General features: G+C 40.4%; 1 protein-coding gene across 3 annotated transcripts in view; it reads right to left on the bottom strand.

Annotated features, from left to right (window-relative positions):
- The window catches only part of PRDM2 (PR/SET domain 2), a 64029-nt gene that overhangs the window by 32035 nt on the left and 9642 nt on the right, over positions 1–22352 (bottom strand). For 2 of the 3 annotated variants that reach the window (XM_083876922.1, XM_083876923.1), the window contains exons 3-6: positions 18386–18503; positions 18025–18128; positions 14535–14687; positions 8338–8464 (exon numbers count right to left, since the gene is read on the bottom strand). In XM_083876922.1, coding sequence (XP_083733048.1) covers positions 8338–8464; positions 14535–14687; positions 18025–18128; positions 18386–18503 — 502 coding nt within the window. Of the gene's footprint in view, positions 1–7661; positions 7769–8337; positions 8465–14534; positions 14688–18024; positions 18129–18385; positions 18504–22352 lie in introns of those variants that run through there. The other variant, XM_083876924.1, reaches the window with a different exon arrangement.

Here is a 22352-nt window from a genome sequence, read left to right as displayed (position 1 = left end):
TGCCTCTCTCAAGTTCTGCAGCATTCATCATAGTCAATCAAAACCTCTCACAGAACCCTGATAACAAAGTGTAACAACAGAATTAACTCTTAGAAGTTGGTAAGCTCATAAGTGCTCAGAAAGCTCCATCCTAAATAACTCTCAGGCACTGTTGATCCAAATAAATATTGTGATTTACCAGGGGAAAAGTGTATAAAAGAAGTAAATACTTCTAGAAAATTGTCAGACATTGCCTAATTTCTTAGCTACAAATGCTGAAACACCACTGAGTCTTGTTTCAATAACTGATAATAAACCCAAGCAGAAAGTCAGTCAGCTGTAACATTTCCTTGAGGAACTCAACACAGCAAGTGTAGGCTGGTGAGAATTCTTCAGAACAAAGTCATTCCTGTCAATCTGTGTAAGGCTCTTGGAAGGAATGACAAAATAAACTGGAAGGTTTGACAGATTGAAAAAAATAAATACACTCTGGTCTCACAAATGGTTTTCCTTTTAGCTCATTTGAAAAATATACAAAACAGTAAATAAATAAAATATAACATTTCTTTGCTATTTTGCAGGTTTGTAATGCAGTGAGAATCTTCAGAGAGTTGACAAACACAAGTTACTTTCTGAACAAGATCTCAATTAAAGAAAAGAGCTCTCAGCCACACACTCAAATGGAGTCTGCATGTCTTCCATGAATAAACCAGCTATCAAAACTTTGTGTACACTCCTGAAGTGAAGTTAAATCTGCTTGTTCACCCCTGCATAACAAATTACATGGGGCATCTGCAGATAAGCCCTCAGTGTAAGACATTCCCTGTACATAATGCAAGTAAAATAAATGGTCAATGCAAAATTATATTTTAAAAAGTTTTGTACAGTTAATGATAAAACATTATTCATATTAATTCTGATTGAATGGTTTTGAAAAGATGAGGCATAAAAAAAATCTAGAGAAAGGCAGTAGAAATGCTCAAGAGGTACAAAAGGTTCTTATTACAAGAACTTAGAACCTTCCCTAAATAAAAAAGATGGTTCAAGCAGGAGGCAAATAAAATAAGAATACACTGGAAGTCAATAACTGACTTTACCTTGCATCCACCATAAACCCCAGAGTCTCCAACTGGGAAACAAACACTGAAGTGGGAAATTGCACAGGAGGATCAGGAAACCACAGAAAGAGCAACAATGGCTGGTAAAGCCTTGACTTAATGTGAGGGAACACAAAGCAATTCAAGAAAGGATTATTCATGTGAGCAAAAGTCATCCAGATTTAGTGAGATGTAAAGCAGTCAGCAGCTCATTGATTTTGTTCTCTTATAGTCTATAAGCAACAGGACAACTCTAAATCACAAAATACTCGAAGGAATAGAAAACAAAAGTACTTGTTTCTCTCTGGAAAACTGTCTATTTTGCTCTGCAGGAATTCATCCCTCTCCTATTTTGGAACAAATCCTCCAAATCTATCTGAAAACTCTTCCCTAAAAGAGTAATCATCAAATTTTCTCCACATGTTCTACACAGAAAGGTTTAAAAATTCTATAAGTCAGAAGAAAATGGTCTAAGAAAGTCTTAGGAAATCCCAATACAATAAAATATTTCTACAAGAAAACCTGTATTTCAATAGCAACCTAGAAGCTTTTAACTTATTTTCAGGAAAATCAAAACGGTATTTACTAAGAAAAGAGGAGAATAATTTCCAAATGCAATGGATTATTTAAAAAAAAATTAGCAGTGAAATATTAAGCTGCTTTTCTTCCAGGTCAACTCCTTTCTTCAAAGCCAATCCTGATCAATTGAAAAAACATAAAATTGATTAATAATAGAAAGCTGCCTGGTGCCTTATTTCACTTCCCACTGTGGATTATGTAACTGAAGACAGCATTAGCAAATTTGCTGGGAAATGCCACAACTGTGGTCTAGATATATTTTACTTTTTTAACTTGAGAAAAGCAGCCTAAGGAAGTGTGACTAAAAATGCAAAAGTATGAAAAAAAAATACAGAATGCTTTAGAATCTGAGTTACCAAATAACCCAAAAACTTTTATTCTGTTAGGTAACTATATACATCTGCTTTAACTAAGTCAGTAGCTAGAAATACAACTTGTAACAACCATGAAGGCCAGATTGTTATTTTAAGTCAAACACAAAAACCTCACAGAGATAAAGTAACAGAGTGTGCAAGGTGCTTGTAGTACTTCCAAAAGTTTATACTTAGAAACACAGAGTTTAAGGGGCCAACACAAGCAATTCAGTGCTGAATTTTGAAATTTTCTTAAATATAGGTAATTGATTTTTTTATTCCTGAAATGAAGGCTTATTTTCTCCCATTCTTAAATCCACAGGCAGGAGCAAGGCTGGAATGAGGGACACCAATCTCCCTCGGCTGTTCTGAAAGCACAAAGCAGCTGTCCCAGGAGCTGGGGCACTGCTGGAGAGGTGAAGATGGGAATTTAAAGTAACACAGATCTCCCTTTCAAAGGCCCCCATATATGGGGGTTAAAAGGAAATTTGCACTGCTTAGAAGACCTCAGATGTATGAGTTACTCTCCAGACAGATGCTTTCAGGAGAGATATGATCCCCTGGCATCCCAAATGCTGCTTCTGAACTGGAGTTGTATAAACTTGTAAACCAATGTGATTTGGGGAAATCAAAGTAAATTCCATTATAAGACTTTGTTCCAGATAATCTTGATGACTTCTTTCTTCTTTCTTTTGAAGTCTTGAGCTCCTTGCTGAGTTTTTCATTAAATGTATGGGAAATAGAGCTTAGATAACAATATCATTTCATGATATCCTTGCTACGAGAATATACAACTTGCACATCCCTCTATAAGCTACATTCCAACTCACACACAATCATTTTTCTCATAAGCTCTTTTCTGCTTAGAAACAAACTTTTAAACTTAGTCCAAGTGCAAACCTAATAAATTTGTGTAACTTAAACCCCAGACAATCAGGGCATCATTTGACCATGATTTCCATTTGGGATGACATCCAGATGGCAACCCAAGGCCCACCTTTTATAAACATTATGCATATTTACAGCACTCTCAAGTACAGCTAATAATTAGGAACTACATGAGAATGCCTAAGACATTATTAACAAAAAAACCCAAAAAACCCCCAAACAAACAAACAAAAAACAAACAAACAAACAAACAAAAAAAACCTGCAAGGATTTCTACTATCACAGAATTTAACCTGCTTATTTCATCCCTATGTTTTCCTGTTCCCCAGCAGCAATTTGACACTGTTTCAGCAACAGTGACACATTCAGACAAGAGAAAAAACAGTGTAACTTTTGGGATGACGGAGTTTATTTGGATGTGGGAAGCAGAAGCCTGAAGTTGCACTTTGCATTCAGCCTGATATAAACCAAGGCACAATAATTATTTGTAACAGCCAATAACTGATTCTTAATTCACCCACTTTCACCTCACACTGCCCCTGGGCCAGTGTTAGTTATTGCAAGTATCCCTGCAGTTCATGTTCTGCCTGAAACCAGGTAAGAACTATGGGAAGCAGCAACGTTAGTAATAAAATCATTTAAGTTAACAAAGCTTTAAAAGATTTATTAGCAATAGTTTGAGACCTTAAAACCATACTGAACAATCACCAGGGGCTGTCCACAGCACAGGTGACCCTGACGCAGGTGCATTGCCTGCACTACAATAGAGAAATATTTTAGAATTTGACACAACTGTGACTGAGAGATCCTTTGGCTTCTCAATCCACTCCAGCTGCATTATGCAGCACATGCTTTTGGAAGAATGAAATTAAAGACTTTTCCCCCCCATTGAGAGCCTGACAGCACCAGTGCAGCTCCCAGGGAGGAGCCCCAGGCCTGCCTGAATTGAGGGGAACACACTGAGGGCCAGAGCAGCTCCAGAGATAGAAACAAGCATGGGAAAAACATTCTCCTCTCCCCAAAAAAGACTGTTTTAGAGGTATTACTCCCAAGCATGTAGCATGGCAAGCTTTTATCCTGAGTAACATCTCGAAGTCTTCAAAACCAGACTTTTGATCTGCCACATAATCAGTAACAGAAGTGAGATTTTAGCCTTGTTTGGTCACACTCTGGAGCCTCTGCAGCACCCTAAAGCAGATTCAGCCTGATAAAAACACTGGATATTTTTATGTATGATCATCTATTGAATGACCATCCTTTCTTTAAAAACAACAACTTTAGCTACTGAAAAGTTACTTTTTTCCAGAAAGACTGAGTCTGCAGCCAGAGGCTCCATGTGTTCTTTCTGAAGGAAACACTCTGTCGATGTTACCGCTGGCTGCTACAAATTATTCCTGATCACTGCTACAAATTATTCCTGATCACTGCTACAAATTATTCCTGATCACTGCTACAAATTATTCCTGTCAGAAGCAAAGGAAGAAAAGCCCAGATGAGACAAAAAAAAAAAAAAAAAAAAAAAAAAAAAAAAAAAAAAAAAAAAAAAAAATCCACACTACTTCTCTCAAGGACACATGAACCCAACTTGCAAAGTGAATCCAAGCTGTTCTCTTTTTAATTTCCTTAGAAGGAGAATTAATAAAAGATCTTGTGCTAATGCATTTGATTGAGCAAATCTCCCCTATAAGCCTGGCAGGCAGCACATTAACTACAACCTGGGAGAAACAATGGTAAATGTTTAACAGAAAAAATGAAATCTCAGAAAATGGAAAAGAAACAAAAAAAACACTAATCTCAGCTATTGTTGGCCATGCACTGGGAGCTGCTGGCTGTGAACTGTGTAGTTAAGGCAGGGATAACAGCTTGGCTCTGACAAAAATCTGCGATGGTACCCAAGTTTACCAGGTTTTCCTTTGGGGGTGTTGCATTCCCACCCCTCTCCATACCTTGTTATCCTACTAAATTTCTTTCTAAATCTCAAATGCACCTTAAGAAGATCACACAGTGTTCCAATGTGTGAAAATAAATTAGCAACAACTTCCTTTTCCCTGCAGGACTCCTGAGCATGGTAGAAGGAAGATGTGGAGGATTTATTCCAGCTAAGAACAGCCATGGCCAAGCCAGGTAGGAGCCATCAAACATGAAAATCTGGGGACTATAAAGCAGTTTGAATGCAGAACAGAAAAGCAGAAATATCAGGAGGGAGCTGGGGACCTGGAAGAAGTGCCAGGTGCCACCCTGGATACACTGTAAAGGAGATTATGGACCTTGTGTCAGGGATCAGTGGCAAACAGGGCAGCTCAAGGTCAGGGCGAGCAGTTCAGTGTGGACTTTGTCTGCCCAGGCCTGGTCAGCCCCTGGCTCACACAAACCTCACAACTTCAGCCTGCTCTGCCTCTTCTGGCAACTCAGGCTGACTTAGAGCACCAGAGGATTTCATCATTCACTCAGAGAGGATTCCTCCTGCAACAGGAGCACGTTCCAGCAGTGAAAGCCTTGACGGACTGACTGGGCAGAACATTGTCAATACCTGGGAAATGCCACCTCTTCTGGTCTGCCAAGAGTTCACTACACAGATGGCAGGAATAGGGTTATTTGTCAAAGAATAAATACCTTAACTGTTCAAGCATAAGACCTAAGACACATTAAAAATTCAAAATTATATTTGTTTTACTGAATATAGAATAATTATGAGTTTTATCTAATAATTACATGGTCTGTATCACTAAATCACAATACACCTCTCAAATAATGTCTTGTCTAGTCATTCCTAAGTTATTAAACTGTCACTTTACTTTTCTGGAAAACGTGTTCCTAAAGGACACACTCATTCACAGTTGTTAGAATTTAGCAATTCTTACTTGGTTATATTTTATTCTCAATGTATAAGACAACAGTGTGCAACATAGGCCAAAATAAAATTTTAAAAATTTATTGATCTGTTTAGGTCACTAATGAATTCAAATTCATCACAACCCTCTGGAGGAGCTCCTCTTTAGCAAGTTTCTTAAATTGCTTTTTAATTCAAATATTACCTTATACCAACTCCCAATTTTTCACATGCATAAAGTTAATTCATAAAAATCTTTCTCCTCCCATTCTTTTGTATCATATAATTAGAACTATTTATTTTTAAATTAACTACTTTTCAATCATGTCTATCATAATTTCCTTGATTTCCCCAAACCACTCAAGTCTAGGGTTAAGAAGCTTCTCCATTCAAGGATCCAGCTGAATCTAGAAAAGCAGGAATATGAGTAGAAACCATTCTGGAATCCTCACTGCAGCTACTGCTACCAAATCTCCAGGAGAAAAGTGCATATTTCTTGTACAAAGATTGCTGGGAATTGCAGATATCAGCAGATGTTACTACAAACACTAAAAAACTGAGAGGAAATGCAGAGTAAAAAAAAAAAAAAATTCCAGTGAAACCTGTGAAAAGCAGAACTATAAAATTTCAAAATATCCAATGAATCACCTTACCATTTTACAGCTGAAACTTTAACAATTCAAATCAGCTAAATACTAAGAATTTGGTCTTTCTGCTTCATGAGACAAGAGTATTACTGCATAAATATATTATTCTTGGTTATTCTCAAATGTTTCATCAATATTGTGCTTGGAGTTGGTTTTTGCTGGGTTGCTTTTTATTTAATAATTGTGAGCCTTGGTAAGGAGCTTGTGCTTATAAAAAAGGGGAAAAGATTCCTAACTAAGAAATCTGTAGAATCCATAACAGTTAAAACATGAAACCTACAAAAGAGCACAAAATCAAAACCCAGAAAGCAAATTTGCTTACTGGTATTTTTACCTATAACTTCATGAATGCAAATCAAACTTCTATGCCATGAAAAATTACCTTGGAAATTATTCTGTCTGGCTTTTCTGATTTATCATATAATCAAATTCCTGCAGGTTGTTTTTCTAGCCTTTCAGGTAAATCATAGGCACACAAATTCCATGTGCTAAGATAATGCAGATTTAGGAAAAAAAACATAATATAGCCTGTAATTTACCAACTGCTGCTTATATAAGTGCCAAATATGCTTTTCATCATAAAATAAAACTTAGTGTTTGAATTTCAGTGTGTATTTGCTTAACCTATGAAATACTATTAAAAATAACTAATTGTGTTGCACTACAGTCCCCCATCCTCAACCTCAAATAAAAAACTTACACAATAAATGTTTTCAATATTTGACCTTATTTCTCCAATGTGAGTTCCAGTCAACTGTACTACCTGTAAGATCAGGCCCCACATTTTACATTTAAAAATTATATTGATGCTTCTTAAAATATTATCTTTCTTCGGTTCATTTTTAACCTCCAGAGAATACCAAAATGCACATATTCCCATGCAAGAGGAGCTGATACATCTGTGCTAAAACTCTAAATGTTTCCCTTTCTCTATCTACTCCCTGTAAGTCAAGGCTTTATTGTGATTTTGGCCTAAAACGTTAGTCAAAATGTCAGTTATGTAAGGCCACGCGTGGAGGCACACGCACTCTAAAAAACCCTCCTGCTGAATTAGTCATGGAAAAAATAATGGATGTCTGGTCTGCCATACATATTCACCGAGGGAATAATGTGTTTATACCACCCGACACTGTCCCACCCGCCCTCCCCGGCCCCAGGCAGCCGGGACCAGCCGTTCCCACCGCCTGCGAAATTCCATAACCAACACATCGGCCTAGGAACGACAAGACATTAAAAACCGCAGGGAAATAACAGGACCGGAATTTTTCATCTGCCTCGACGGACGTACCCCCAAACCCCGCGCTCCTTCCCTTCCCAAAGGCTCCCCGGGCTCGGCTCCCCCTTCTCCGGGCGGGATCGCGGCGGCCTCGAGCTCCGCTCCCGCTTCCCGAGGAGAGATCGCGGCGACCGCGGGCTCAGCAGCCTCCGCTTCCCAGGGAGGGCTCGGGGCGGCTCCGAGCGGAGCTTCCTTTTCCAGAGAGGGCTCGGGGCGGCCCCAGTTCGGCTCCTTCTCCCAGGGAGGGCTCGGGGCTGCCACAGTTCGGCTCCTTCTCCCAGGGAGGGCTCGGGGCTGCCACAGTTCCGCTCCCTTTCCCAGGGAGGAATCAGGGCGGCCTCAGCTCGGCTCCTTCTCCCAAGGAGGGCTCTGGGCGGCCCCAGTTCGGCTCCCTTTCCCAAGGAGGGATCGCGGCAGCCGCGGTCTCGGTCCCCGCCCCACGCGGGATGGCTGCGGCTGCCGCGGCCCGGCGTGTCGTGCCGTGCCGTGCCGTGCCGGCGGAGCGGGACATTCCCCGTTCCCGCCGCCTCTCCCAACTTTTCCACCCACAACTTCCACGTTCCGCCCGCGGCGCCGCCGGCCCGGCCGGGCCCTGCCCTCCCTCCTCTCCCGGGCCGCGGAAGGTCACGACGGCCGCAGGGCGGGCTGCCCCCGGCGCGGGCGGCGGCGGGGCCGGTCCGGTCCGTACCTCTGCGGGCCTTCGGGGAGTGCCGGCGGCTGCGGGCGCTCGCTCGCTCCTCCTCGATCGCGGCCGCTATCGCCGGGTCGTCCTCGCCATTGTACCACACCAACAGCTCCTCGCCCGCCGCGATTGGCTGCCGGGACACAACACAGGGCGCGCGGCCAATCAGCGCGCGCGTTGTTGGCGGGGCGGGGAGCGGCCGCGGCGGCGCCCACGGCGCTGCCCCCGCCGAGCCTCGAGGGCGCCGCCCCGCGCGCCCCCTGCCGGCCGGAGGGCGCAGCGCAGAGCGCGCCCCGCCCCGCCCCCGGACCGCGCTGGGCACGGGAGGACAGCGGCTGAACACCCAAAAAACAACCCAGAAACAACCCCAAAACACCCCCAAAATAGCCCAAACCAACCCAAAACCCTCCTCATTCATTCTAACACACACACACAGAGAACAGCAGCGAAATACCTCGAAAACACCCAAATCCTCCTCATTCATTCTAACACAAACACACAGAGAACAGCAGCGAAACACCCCGAAAACACCCAGAAACCTCCTCACTCATTCTAACACACGCACACACACAGAAAACAGCAGCAGAACACCCACAAAACAACCCAAAACCACCCCCAAACAACCCAAAACCACCCCCAAACAACCCAAAACACTCATTTTAACACACACACAGAACAGCAGTGAAACACTCCAAAAACAACCCAAAAACACACCAAAACAACCCGAAAACAGCCCCCAAACCTCCTCACTCATTCTAACACAGAGAACAGCACTGAAACACCCCGAAAACACCCCCAAAATCACCCCAAAAACACCCCCAAAATCACCCCAAAAACCTCTTCACTTATTCTAACACACACACACATACAGAGAGAACAGCACTGAAACACCCAAAAAACAACCCAAAAACCTCCTCACTCATTCTAACACATACACAGTGAAACACTCCCAAAACAACCCAAAAGCACCCCAAAACCAACCCCAAATCCTCCTCACTCATTCTAACACATACACACAGAGAACAGCAGCAAAACACCCTAAAACACCCTAAAACAACCCCAAACCCTCCTCACTTATTCTAACACACACACACACACACAGAGAACAGCAGAGAAACACTCCGAAAACAACCCAAAACCACCCCAAAACAACCCGAAAACAAGTCCCAAACCCTCCCCACACATTCTAACAGACACAGACAGAGAACAGCACCAAAACACCCCAAAAACCTCCTCATGGATTGTAAAACACACACACAGAATAGCAGTGAAACATCCCAAAACAACCCCAAAAACTCCTCACGGATTGCAACACACAAACACACACCCACCCCCACCCCCAAACCACAAACAAAGAAACAAACAAACAAAAAAAAGTAAAATAAAAAAAGAACCCCAAAAATTCACAAGAAAACATAGAAAAACCCCAGAAAAATATCAAGAAAATATCAAAGACCAGAAAAAGATCAAAATAAAAGATAACTCCTAAAAATAGCAAAAATAAAGAACAGAAAAAAAAAAAATCACAAACCACCCCCCCAAAAAAAAAAAAAAAAAAAAACAAAAACAAACAAAAAAAAAAACCAAAAAAAAAAAAACCCCCAAACCCCAAAAAAGTGAACCAAAAACAAAATCAGAAAAAAACAATACTAAATCACAAAAAAACTCCACCCAAAATCCAATGAAAAAAAAAATCAGAAAAATCATGGAATGTTAAGGGGTTAGAACGGACCTTAAAGTCCATCGAGTTCCACCCCCTGCCATGGCAGGGACACCTTCCACTGTCCCAGGGTGCTCCAAGCCCCAGTGTCCAACCTGCCCTTGGACATTTCCAGGGATCCAGGGGCAGCCACAGCTTCTCTGGGCACCCTGTGCCAGAGCCTCCCCACCCTCACAGGGAGGAATATTTTATCATCAAACCTAATTTTCCCCTTTTTCTATATCTATCTATTGCTCCCTGGCCCATCACTACAGTTCCTGATAATACAGAGATAATATTAATACAGTTATATTTAATATTAATACAGCTATAGACTTAATTATTAATACAGTCCTTATATTAATAATTCATACACAGCTATTACTATTAATAATAATAATAATAATAATGTTATTATTATTAATAATAATATTATTTTGGGCATGACCCTTCCAGCTGTAACATCCCAAATTGTGGTTTGCCTCAAATAGTGACACTGATTTAAATCCCAGTGTTCACTTCTATGGATGTTCACTGTTAATTCTTTTCAGTGAGCAGCCAGGTTGGGACAAACATTACCTACCTTATACAAACTATTAAATAACATTAATTAATTTTAATATAATAGTAAGTTACTGCTCAGGCAGCCACTACAGATGGGATCTGGAACAAAATCCAAAGATCCAGGAAAAGATTTTCACAGTGGCTTAATAGGAATACAGATAATAACAAGACATTTAATAAATCCACTTCATCACAAAAATCTAAGATTTGCTTGCCATTCCAAATTGATTATTTCTATTCTTTTAAATCATTAAAAAAAAAACAAAACCACAGACTAATTTAGTCAAATGGGCATCACTGCAAATGCTACTCAAACTCCCAGCACTGCCAAGAAAAGAAACTCTATTGATCAGTTCATTTCAGATTTTAACTTACTTTTTAAATCTTCCTCATTGTTTCTCCATTTCCTGAAGCATTTTACCCAAAACCAAGAAAAATTTAAATGCCTTAACTTTAATTCCCCTCTTTCAGGTTTAATGAACATGGGGCTGGTGGAGACCAGTTCCTGTTTTCAGTCATTGCATCCCAGCAAAGGGCGTCCTCAGACTATTATTTCCAGTCTGAAGCCAAAGGGGAATTTTGTATCAAGAAGACAAATAGGATTTCTCTCTTCTGCAGCCCATTTTTTTAGTGGGTCTCACAGCACAGGATAAAGGTGATAATTATCATCATACCCCAGACACTGGAACAACAAGAGGTGCAAGATCCCAACAACTAAGGGAAGAGTAAGTTATAACACAAGCAAAGCCCATGGCTCGGCTTCCTTGAGCTGCAGAGGCCTGATAGGATAAATAGTGGCAAAGTTATTTGCATGGCTTGGAGCTGGTGAGCAGCAAGGAATGCAGCAGAGTTGTCTGATGCAAAAAACCCTCTTATCATATAAAAAAATGTACAAAGCCAGAGCAAAGATGTGGATGAGGTTCCAGGCAATGCAGACACAGGGTGGTAATGAGCACGTAACCTGGTGGCTGCATGGCTGGAGCTAACGTTCAGCTTGATGAATTTGGTTTTATTGTCACTGCTCCAGAATCTAAATTAAGCCCTCTAACCTTGCACTTCTAAAATGAGATGCAGCAGCAGCTTCAAAACCAGACAATTAAAGCTGCTCCCTGAGTAGCAATATGAGAGAGAAGGACTACACTGAGCAAGTGCCACTTGTAGCACCACTCAGCCTCAACAACTAGTAACAACTCCTAAATCCAACCTCCTCCAAACTATTCCCTGCAGATCCTTGCTGGAGCAGTGTCAGCCTGGGACAGCCTGGCTAAAAAAGGTATGAATTTTGGGAAGGCTCATCAGGTTAATAATTCCAACGCACCTTTTTGTGCTTTTTGTTTTAACTGCAACATTTAACTGTCCTTAATCTGAGTATTTTCTGTTCAAAAGGCTTACAGTAAGTTCCAAATTTGTTATTTTCAGGAGTAATATCCTAACAAGTTATTAACTTAACCTAAGTAACCTAAAAGGTTCTAGCACAGATTGCCTAAAAATCAATTAACTGCACACGTTCAAGCACTCTAATGTGTCTTGTACAGCCTGAGAGAGGCATTTGCCTGCCTGACCTCATCAGAGTAGCTGTTTTTCACCAGACACTTCATTTTACTGTGAGATTGTGCTTCTGCACCTGGGTGTGCCCTCATCTCAGCAAACATAACCAAGTGAACAGTCTGACATTTACTGGTGTGAATCTTTCACACTCTATAACCCAATGTTATGTTGCTCTCCCCTGTGTGACAGGGAGGATCTTGAGGTATTATAAACCTGTTGGACAAAACAGTCCTCCACAAGCAAATTCATTTCATTTTAATCAGGGACAGTTTCATACTCAAGCTTCTTCAGAAGACTTTTTGAAATTGAGTTTTCACTGTGTTTTACTTTTTCTATAATTCAAGTTTTGTCCTGTGTGCAGAAAAACACTACACAGTGAGCTCCTCTCATGAGCAGAGGCAGGAAGAGCTGAAACTACACCATGAATTTAAGCTGTTTCTCTGCAATATCACAGCTCTCACACAGGCATGCTGGGGAAAGCAGATGCAAAGCAGCTCATAAATACCCTCAGTCCTTCAGTGAAGATGAAGAGAAGATGGAAGAGAAAAACATTTGCTTGTGCTCACTCACAAGTTCTGTTCTATGCTATAACTATTCATTGAGATCAGAGAACAGGGAAGTTAAAGCTCTACACTTCTGAGGCGGTTCTGCATCAAGCAAATTTGGACTTTGTTATCTCAGCAATGAGGCTTGGAAATCAGCCTGTTTAACTTACAAATTAAAAACCTACAAAAAGCTGAAGGAAACCTTGGGAAAAATAAGACCCCATGACTATACTTTGAATGCTTCAAGATAAAGTGGAACAAAATTACACACAAGACACCTGAATTCTCCTTTGGGGGTAAATAAAACCTGTGCTTTTGTCAGCAAGTGGAATTCCCCTAAATTAATGAATTATGATAAAGATCAGGAAAGAACCATGTGTTCCTATCTGGTCTGGTAAATTTCCAGCAGGTTGGAAATGGCAGTGTAGAGATCCTCACATTGTATGCAAAAGATAAGGACATTTAAGATGTTCTTTATTACATGCCGTCTTTTGTCTCACTTAGCAGTAAGGTGTGACTGGAATAAAATTCATCAAGTTGCAAGAGACAACAGTCAAAGAAACAAAAGGATATTCCAGTGCTGAGACAAGGTGTTTGCTATTCTGTCAGCAGTGCTCAGCCCCTTTTAGCAGTACAGTTATTTTCCAAAGTGCAGTATCATCCATCCAATAACACATTTTAAACATGTGAATGCTTGTCTCTGTCAGGACTGAAAGTTTTGTAGAAAAGATTCAATGAGAAACTTAAAATATCAGAGTGAAAAAAAAAAGCAGATCTATATTAATGAGTTAGTGGGACTGTGGGCAAATGCAAAGAAAATCCAAGATAAATTGCCTAGAGAAATCAAGGCCACCTACGGAGTCATACTGGGATCCTGCCTCTGCAAATAAACACTGCAGAGAAGCCAGTAGTCTGGCTGGAAACAGTGAACCTCTACTTGAAATGCCATTATGAAGTTCAGAAAATGTTTAGAATGTTTCTTCAATCTAGCTTGAGTGCCCTAAAATGTAACATTTACCTACTGCCTTACTGCCCCATAAACTTCAAAACTTCATGAGATCAACTCGCTCTTTTATTAAGCAAACACCAGTTACTTACAGATATTGTTGGCCTCACAAGGAGATGGAAGGAACAGCAAAGTGCAAAAACAAAACTGCATATACCCCAGACACCCAAAAGTATTTAAAATAAAAACTAAGTCAAGCTACACACACTCACTACTAGGAGGTCTTGATCAGGGATTCAAGAAATACTTTAGAGCCACAATATTCTTAACCTAACATGCCCCACCATTATAGTTAAACCACTTTTTTCTTGATTTGGGAGATAAAATGCTCCAGGAATTACCCTTTTCTCTGCTTCCCCCTCACTCCCTGAACAAAATTTATATGGTATAAAACCATGAGAAATAGTTTCATGGAGCTACCCATGAAAGTGTCTTGACAGCACAGTCCATAAAAATAACTGATTACTGCAAAAACATCCTCAGCAGAAAGATTCTTGCTATCAACAAAAATAGAAAAACATTTATTTCATATACTCTGTAGGTTTTCATTGTAGTTTGTATCAAATTTAGTGCTACAGCAAAACATTACCCAGTAAGATTGACTTAGTGTTTAAACATTCTGTAGTTTAACAGTTTTGACATTAGTAAAGCTAATGTCAACTGTATTGGCAGGTAAGAATTTATACCAGTGATGCGTAGCATTTGCAGTGTTTTAAATGTTCCATAAAATGTTTCAAAATCTGTTTAATATAAAGAGTAAGAAAAAAGTTTTTTAATAAAGCAGAATAAAAAGTGTTAATACTAAAAGATAACAAAGTAGCAGCTGTTCAGACAGTGATACCTTTAAACTCTTGTAGTAAATGGTCCTGTTGATCTCCAGAGGAAAGAGGTTCTGCTCCTTCCCCGAGCGGGCCCAGTTTATGTAGCGCAGCCAGTTCCCCTTCTCTGGGTCAGTGGCATCCACACACATCCAGCCCAGGTTGGGGTAATACACCTGGGGGGGAGACACAGGGACACTGCTCACATCACAGCACTAAAACACTGCATGTCACAGCCCTGGTTGGGGTAATACACCTGGGAGAGAGACAGCAGACACAGGGACACTGCTCACAGCACTAAAACACTGAATTTCCCAGCTCTGGTTGGGGTAATACACCTGGGAGGGAGACAGAGACACAGGGACATCGCTCATAGCACTAAAATACTGCATTATCCAGCCCAGGATGGGGTAATACACCTGGGAGAGAAACAGCAGACACAGGACACCACTCACAGCACTAAAACACTGAATTTCACAGCTACACAAAGCTCCCCAAGTACCACCCAAGGCCAGAGACAACACAAAGGGCACAGCAGAGCCAAGGCTGGACTCGGGCAAAGTGTTGCTGCCCTTCTGCAGTCTTTTAGAGAAACTGGTATAATTGGAAAAAAGCCCCACTGGTGGCCTGCAACCCCATCTCTGAAAGCTCTGGGCTCGAAAGCTAAAATCATTAAAACATTTTACACTTTCTTTTCAGTTTGGCAAGCCTGAAATGGTACTCTAGATTTTGCATTTTGTAAATTGATTTTCAGATATGAGGGTCACAGAGCTTTATTTTTACCATCTGATGAATAGGAAAAAGTAACTATAGAAACTAGAAGCGTTTGCTCTATTCAGAAAGATACGGGAATGCACACTCGGTATTTATTTATTTTTTCTTAGGGTATAAAAGAACATTTTAACCTTTCAGAAATCTCACAATCACCTTAAAAAACTGACCATGTCAATAAAATTCTGCATGTCCCAAGATGCTGTGTAAATTCTTTGGTTTCTGTTCTTGGGGGAAAGGCTGACAAATACTCTCCTCCAAATGCACTGGTTTACATTTCCAGACAGTTTGCAGTAAAGCAAGAAGGAGACTGACATTTTCACTATTTTCTGGTGACAGGTGACTCTGCTTCTCTTTCAAGATATTAAACATCTCCCACTCTTCTTATAATCCAAGTTAGATGCCTGTAAGAAGAGCTATCAGAGGGTATTTTTCCTTTTCTGCTTTTCTAAAAGTCCAAAAACCTACAACGTTGTAGCTTTTTATTTCCTGATACTTTACAAGTAATTCCAAGGCTTTTCAAACTGTTCTCCAATTTCCATCTTACAAACACTTCTACAGCAGCTTAGAAAAACCCCTACTTAATAAATTCAATTATTCTGTGCTGATAATACTGTTGATTTAATGAAATAGAATTTTATCAATAAAAGCGAAGTTTTAATAAATCCACAACCATCTCAGTTTCTTTCCAAGTAAACAGAAAGCATTTCCCTTAATTAAACTATTCCAGCATGGATTTCTTAAACTGAGTTTTGAAAGAATGTTCACCAGCACACCCAGCCCTCACAAAATGAAAACATAAAGAGGGTCCCAGGTGAGAACTGCCAAAGCAATTCTTTGGGTTAAAATGGAAGGGAAGAGCCAAAGAATGCTGTGGGAGAGCTGAACACATATGACATACATGGCTAAATGTAATTACTTATTATTGTTATATACATATATATAACACTACTATGTTTTTATATCATTTTATTATGGGTTTTCCACAAACCAAAATACTTTATTGCTTCTCTAATTTACAGAATATTACAGTCTAATTTACAGAATATTGTTTAAAGGCTTTGTGCACTGTGAGAAAGAAAATACCTCCAACTCCTCTCCATAACATTGTGACTATAAGTTGGAATGGTTCTTGTACCCACAATAAATCCCACCCAGCACAGCTGGACCAGTCATTCTGAACCAGCATTTCCCTCCCTTTTCAGACACTTGTTCTCATTTTCCCAACTGTGGCTTTTCACCAGTAGAAAAGGAAAATATGTTCTCTCCTCAGACACCAGAGGCACATACAGACACACACAGCTCATCTTTTTCACAACGAGCCTCTGGTATGACAGTTCAAAAATCATTAAAATTGACTGGAGATGCCAGTTTTAGAAGCCTTATTTTTTATTCAGATTAATTTGACTGAAGAAGCAAATGGAACACTTGTGGAAAAGGTTGTTCCCCAAGCTGAGTGTCCATATACTGAACTGCTCCTACACACCACCATCCTTCCACAAACCATATTTTCTAACAGTTGAGATTCTGGACTGGATTCAGGTATCAGCGTATGGAACCAACTGTTGCAGTCTCATTTCAGTTGCTTTTTTTCCTAACTGTAAAATCACTATTAAAGCAACACATAATTACTCTGGAATCTAATAAAGGTGCCCATTATCACCTGCATTGCAAACCAAGAAACTCTGAAACAGCTGGCTCACAACTATCATTTCTCAACACCAACTGAAAAAATATCCACCATGAACATTCAGCATCCAGCAATGAGAAACACACTTGTGAAGTCAATAATTTACTTGACTGATTCAATCTCACCAAATGTTCCTGTAACAGATCAAAACTGGAGATACCTTATGCAGTGGAGTTTGTGATAGCATGAGCTCAATGCAACAAACATTATACTTGAAAACTGTATTGCTTTTCTAAAGGGTAATTTACATTTATGGGAATGTCCTAGATCAATTCCTCTGATAGAGGTTAACTCTAAGCTCTGTGCATGTTTTTAGTGTTTTAGGGAGTTCCATTTTTGCAAGCAAAAGGATGGATGACCATTATTAGTGCCTTTAGCCTAAAAAACCATTCTTTGCCACAGTTCCTCCACCCCTCCCCTCCCTGACTATTCACTTCACTAAAACCATGTCCTGTGTTCGTCTTCAGGAAGGTTGAAGTCTTTGGAAGTGGTTTTGAACTGCCTTAAAGACACTGTAGATAGGATTCAGCTCCAGATCGTGACATTTACATTTTGAAATCTACATAATATCCAAGGTCTCCTGACTACCAGTGGAGCTTCCAGAGCTGTTCAGCTGCCCAGACAGCATTTGCTTCAAGGCAAGCCCAGCACAAAAACTTACAAAAACTCCAAAAGCTGGTTTTCAAAGACCTAAATGAGGAGGAGTGATGTGGCTTCCTTAAAAGATTCAATATCCCCCTAATTTTCCTAATTTCTTAAGCAGTTGACAGCACTCAGGGTTCAATCCAACAAAGCAAAGATCAGCAACAAACTCTTAAGGGCAGCTGTGATCCACACACAGCACATAAGAAATATAGGAATTTCAAAGAATGCCAATGGTTTATAAAGTTTTGTAATCCAAGTGTACAGAGATAACTCTTAGTAATAGCAGTAATAGATGGCAATTACCTTACATCAAATTTATTTCTAAAATATCTGGAAAAAGGAAAGGCTAAACACAAAATATTGACCTGCTGCCAGGCACATTTTTCCATTTACAAGCTGTTTCTTACCTCCCACATGTACACATTGCTCTTAACTTGAGATCTCTTTTTCTTGTCGCCAACAAATGGTCCAAACTTCTTGCCTTTCAAAATTGACTTTGTTGCCCAGACACCTGAGGAAACACATACCAGGAGTTAAATCTAATCTAAATTATTCCAAGCAAATCTTCTACTCAAAATTCTTAAGATTGTTACATGTGTCTGTCCTGGACTGGGAAGCTGTCCTTTCTTCCCAAGAGGAATTATTTCAGACAAATACACCAGACATCATCTCTACCAGCACAGGAGAGCATCAGGCTTTCACAGCAACTCCAATTGACACGAGCTGCTGTGAAAATCTTCCTTCTCTTTTCAGAGCTGTAGCACTCACCGAGCCGAGTCTTGTCCACAGCAGAGGGGAAGAGCCTCACGTCCTCAGGAAGGCCCCGAAGGACGTGCTCAGGAACATCATCCAAGGTCTCCACAGCAACAGGGGAGTCACTTGTGTTCTGCAAGTCAAAAAGCCAACCACCATTAACAGGCAAAAACAACCAACAACAGGTGATCAACCCACACCAACTTCAAAACCTGACTTGTAATTAAAGTAAAATTTCCAAACTCACTGCACTGAGGATAATTTTACATATATTAGCAATAGTTTATTTCCTTTTTTCAAAGAATGACTTCCAGGCATACTCAACTTAATCAGTTCCCCAAAACTAACCTAAAATAGTTTCTTATCTTGCCTTATATGACAAAGTGCCCCTTGTGACAAAGACTAAAAAGTAACCTCAGGAGAAAACCAAACTCAAAGTTCCAAGAAGTGTACACAGTTCAAAAATCCGGAAAGTCACTTGCTCTGGTAATTAACCACTCCAAATGCAGACAGGAGAACTTGCACTTGGGATAGACCATCCACTGTGCCACAGGCAGCAGGATTCTCTGCCTGGAACGGGGTAACACAATCCCTATTGGCAAAGCTATTAGTGGTCAATGGAGGGGGTGGGGTCATGCTGCTTTTGGTGCTGAATAACTCCGAAACCAGGCAGACTCACCAATCCCACAGTTAAACACGCTGAGGGTGAGGAGAAGATGGGGCAGAGCTGACAGAACACCCGATAAAGGAACAGACAAGTGACACTAGTGATAACGTGGCTAAAGCTGCAGAGCTGGCACAGCTGCCTGGGGTCCCCTGACAGCCCAGCACCTCACCCCAGAAAAGCTGAGAACACTTTGGAATTCTGACACAGCCCCTCCTACTGTGTGTGTGGAGATTCCTCCCTGGACTGGGGACACCCCTCAAGGGCATCTTTAAAGGCCACCCAGTGCCACAGGCAGGGACACCTTCCACCACCCCAGGGTGCTCCAAGCCCTGTCCAACCTGGCCTTGGGCATCTCCAGGGATGGGGCAGCCAGAGCTCCTCTGGGCACCCTGTGCCTCCCCACCCTCACAGCCAAGTCCTTCCCCAGAGCCAATCTAAACCTCCTCTCCCTCTCCCCCTTGTCCTGTCACTACAGTTCTTGGTGAGTAAAGCATGGGCATGTCAAGTTTACTGCTCTGCAGCAAAGAGATTAAGCTAAAAGCAGCTTTTAAAAAGAATGAAAGGGTTTTAATAGTAGTTGTTACTCACATTCCCTACATGGAGTAACAGCTCAGAAGTTTAGCCAGCAGCTTATAATTAATACAAGAAGTTTTAAGGTATTTTATATTAAAGTTTGATAGGCAATATAAAGCTAATAAATTATTTACTGTCCAGTGAGTGATTAGTTCCATTTTATGGAACCTTCAAGGTTCAATATTATGCTTATAATATTATCCATACTATTACTACTCAGACTTGTCAAAAAACAACCTGCTCCTTATTATCCACTTATAATTTAAAAAACAATATTTCTGATAGAAATGACCAGAATTTCAAAGTTACAAGAATGCAAAATTTCCTATAAAACCTGTCCACATTCTGTAAGGACTGTGTTTAGTGAAAACTAAGCCTTTATTGAACCACATGCCCTAAAATAACTCCCTGCCTTCTGATATGGACCTCTAATCATTCTGGTCAGGAACAAACACTGGTGATAATGGCAGGAACAATTTTAATATCAAGGATGTTATACTTGACCTCTGAACCCATTTTTAGGAAGAGGTTAAACTGAGAATTTTTTCCAAATGAACTTTAATTTTTTGGAAATGATTCTGGCTTTTCTCTATAACCATAAAGCAGAGATACAATAGTAATTTTCACATACTGAATAATAAACTACTGAGTAATACTCAGGGTTCTTTTCAGTGAGTACTTTTGAAATATGCTGAAAGGTTACTAGATATATATTTTAAAATGCATCTCAATATGCTATCAAACTCCTTTTTTTTTCTCTCTAAAGCAAAACAAATAAAGTTTCTCAGCCCTTGCTCCCCAGCACCCAGTCTTTCTCAGGGTGCTGCTGTGGCAATCATTCACTACATTTGAAAACCCAATTTGCTGAGTGGAGTTAAAAGAATAAGTGTTCCACCAGTTTTAATTGCAACAACGAGGAAAATTATAAAACTGGAATCAGAGCAAGGTTATTCTAGTGCTGCCTTCATAAGCCTTAACAGCTGCACAGAGAGCTCCCAGAGAGCTATTTGTAGGGGAGAAAGACCCCCAAATTGGAAACCATGGAAGGCAGAGAATGCCAGAAATCCCTTCCCATCCAAGAGTGTAGACACCAGGGATAAATACTTGTTCACTAGTTAGAATAGCTGAAGTCTATCCAAACCAGAGCAAAGCTTTATTTTCCTCTTCCAACAACCCAAAAGGAAAAATACTGATGAAAGGAGCCTGATTTTCAGACATCTGTTTGCCTTGAACTGATATGCAAGAAGCCATGTCTCAGCTGAAAAAGAAACATGCTCTTCTCAGCATATCAAAGGAACCTAAACATCTTCCCAGCACATTACCCCAGGATTCCAGCAGGGGAGAAACAAGCCTGTTTTCCCAGTGGTTTCTAACAAGTTATATACAGAAATAGAAGAGGGTTGCTGACACCTCTGAGAATGGTGCACTTCCAGTTTCAAGCTAAAAGTGGGATGGTTTTTTGGCTGGGTCTCATTTGGGGGTTTGGTTTCTTTAGAGAGTGTTGGTTTTGGATTGGGGTTTTGATGAGCAGTTAAAAATCTCAAATCTCAACCCTGCAAATAATTTTTAACCTATCAAAACAGACTCAACTGATTCAGACAGAAGCGTGCAGCACTGTGATTTATCTTTGATTTTCCTGGTATATTCCTTAATAGTCACACCTTTTAACTGTGAATATCCCCAAACTGTTCTACCCTCTAAGAAGTCTATTTGTATGGAGCAATATACAATCAGAGTTTTATTCTGCACCTACCTATATAACTCAGAGATTAGCAGGACATTCAGGGAACACAACACTCAGACTCATTCAACACTTGCCATATTAATGGATTTCCACAAGTACTAGAAAATTGGGTATGGCCTTTACACAACAAAACATTTCACAGCTCAAATGAATGGTAACAAGCAATCAAATTCAGAACAATTGTAAAGTAAACAATTTAGTTCAGTCAAATCAGTGCAATCTCTTTTTATTTGCAATTTAGATGTAGCTACTTGAAGCTTTTTCCAGATCACAACTTGTCCCCAAGCAATGTCTGTTTACCAAAAAGAAATACTGTATTTCAATCACTTTTCTACCAAGACTTAGCAATCACATTTAAATTTACTTTTCTGTTCACAAAATTCGTCTCTTGATAAGGGTAGTGCACTTGTGCATGTCCTACAGCCAACTCTGGCATTTATCTCAAGCCTTAACACAGTATTTTTCACTCCTTCCAAGGCTGTAATTTTGAATACAAAACCACCTGAAGCTTATTTCTCTTTTAAGACTCTTACTCTGAAGTTCATCAGAAATTTACATTCTAGCATTTAAATCAGGCCGTATGAAGTGACTTTAGAACAAGGCCAAAGGATCGTTTGAGGGCTGAAGTGGTGCCTTAACTGAAACAATCTTTTCCTGTTTGCATCAAATCCAGAATCCAGACACTCCGACAGTACCTTTTAACACATGAAACAACTTTTCACACCACTTTCAATATAATTGTACTCGTGATCCAATCACAGATTAGTCTACAATGTTACAAACACTATTTAAGCAGAGTAGAAAAGGCACCTGCAACAAGATATTTACAGGTGATAAAAGATAAGAGTGAAAAGGAAAGAAACCATCGTGAACAGTGCAATGAATGACAGCCAGCCAGTTAGAGTCATGTTAGGGAGGAAAGAGGATTAGGATAAATGAGAAGATAATGGAAAGGATGCCACTGAAGAGGGAGGGAGGGAAGGAGAAGATTGCAGAGA

The sequence above is a fragment of the Zosterops lateralis genome (assembly GCF_965231275.1).
Source record: "Zosterops lateralis genome assembly, chromosome: 22".
In the NCBI taxonomy this organism is placed as follows: domain Eukaryota; kingdom Metazoa; phylum Chordata; class Aves; order Passeriformes; family Zosteropidae; genus Zosterops; species Zosterops lateralis.
Note: the sequence above shows the minus strand (reverse complement) of the source record. Positions and strands in the feature narration are given on the sequence as shown.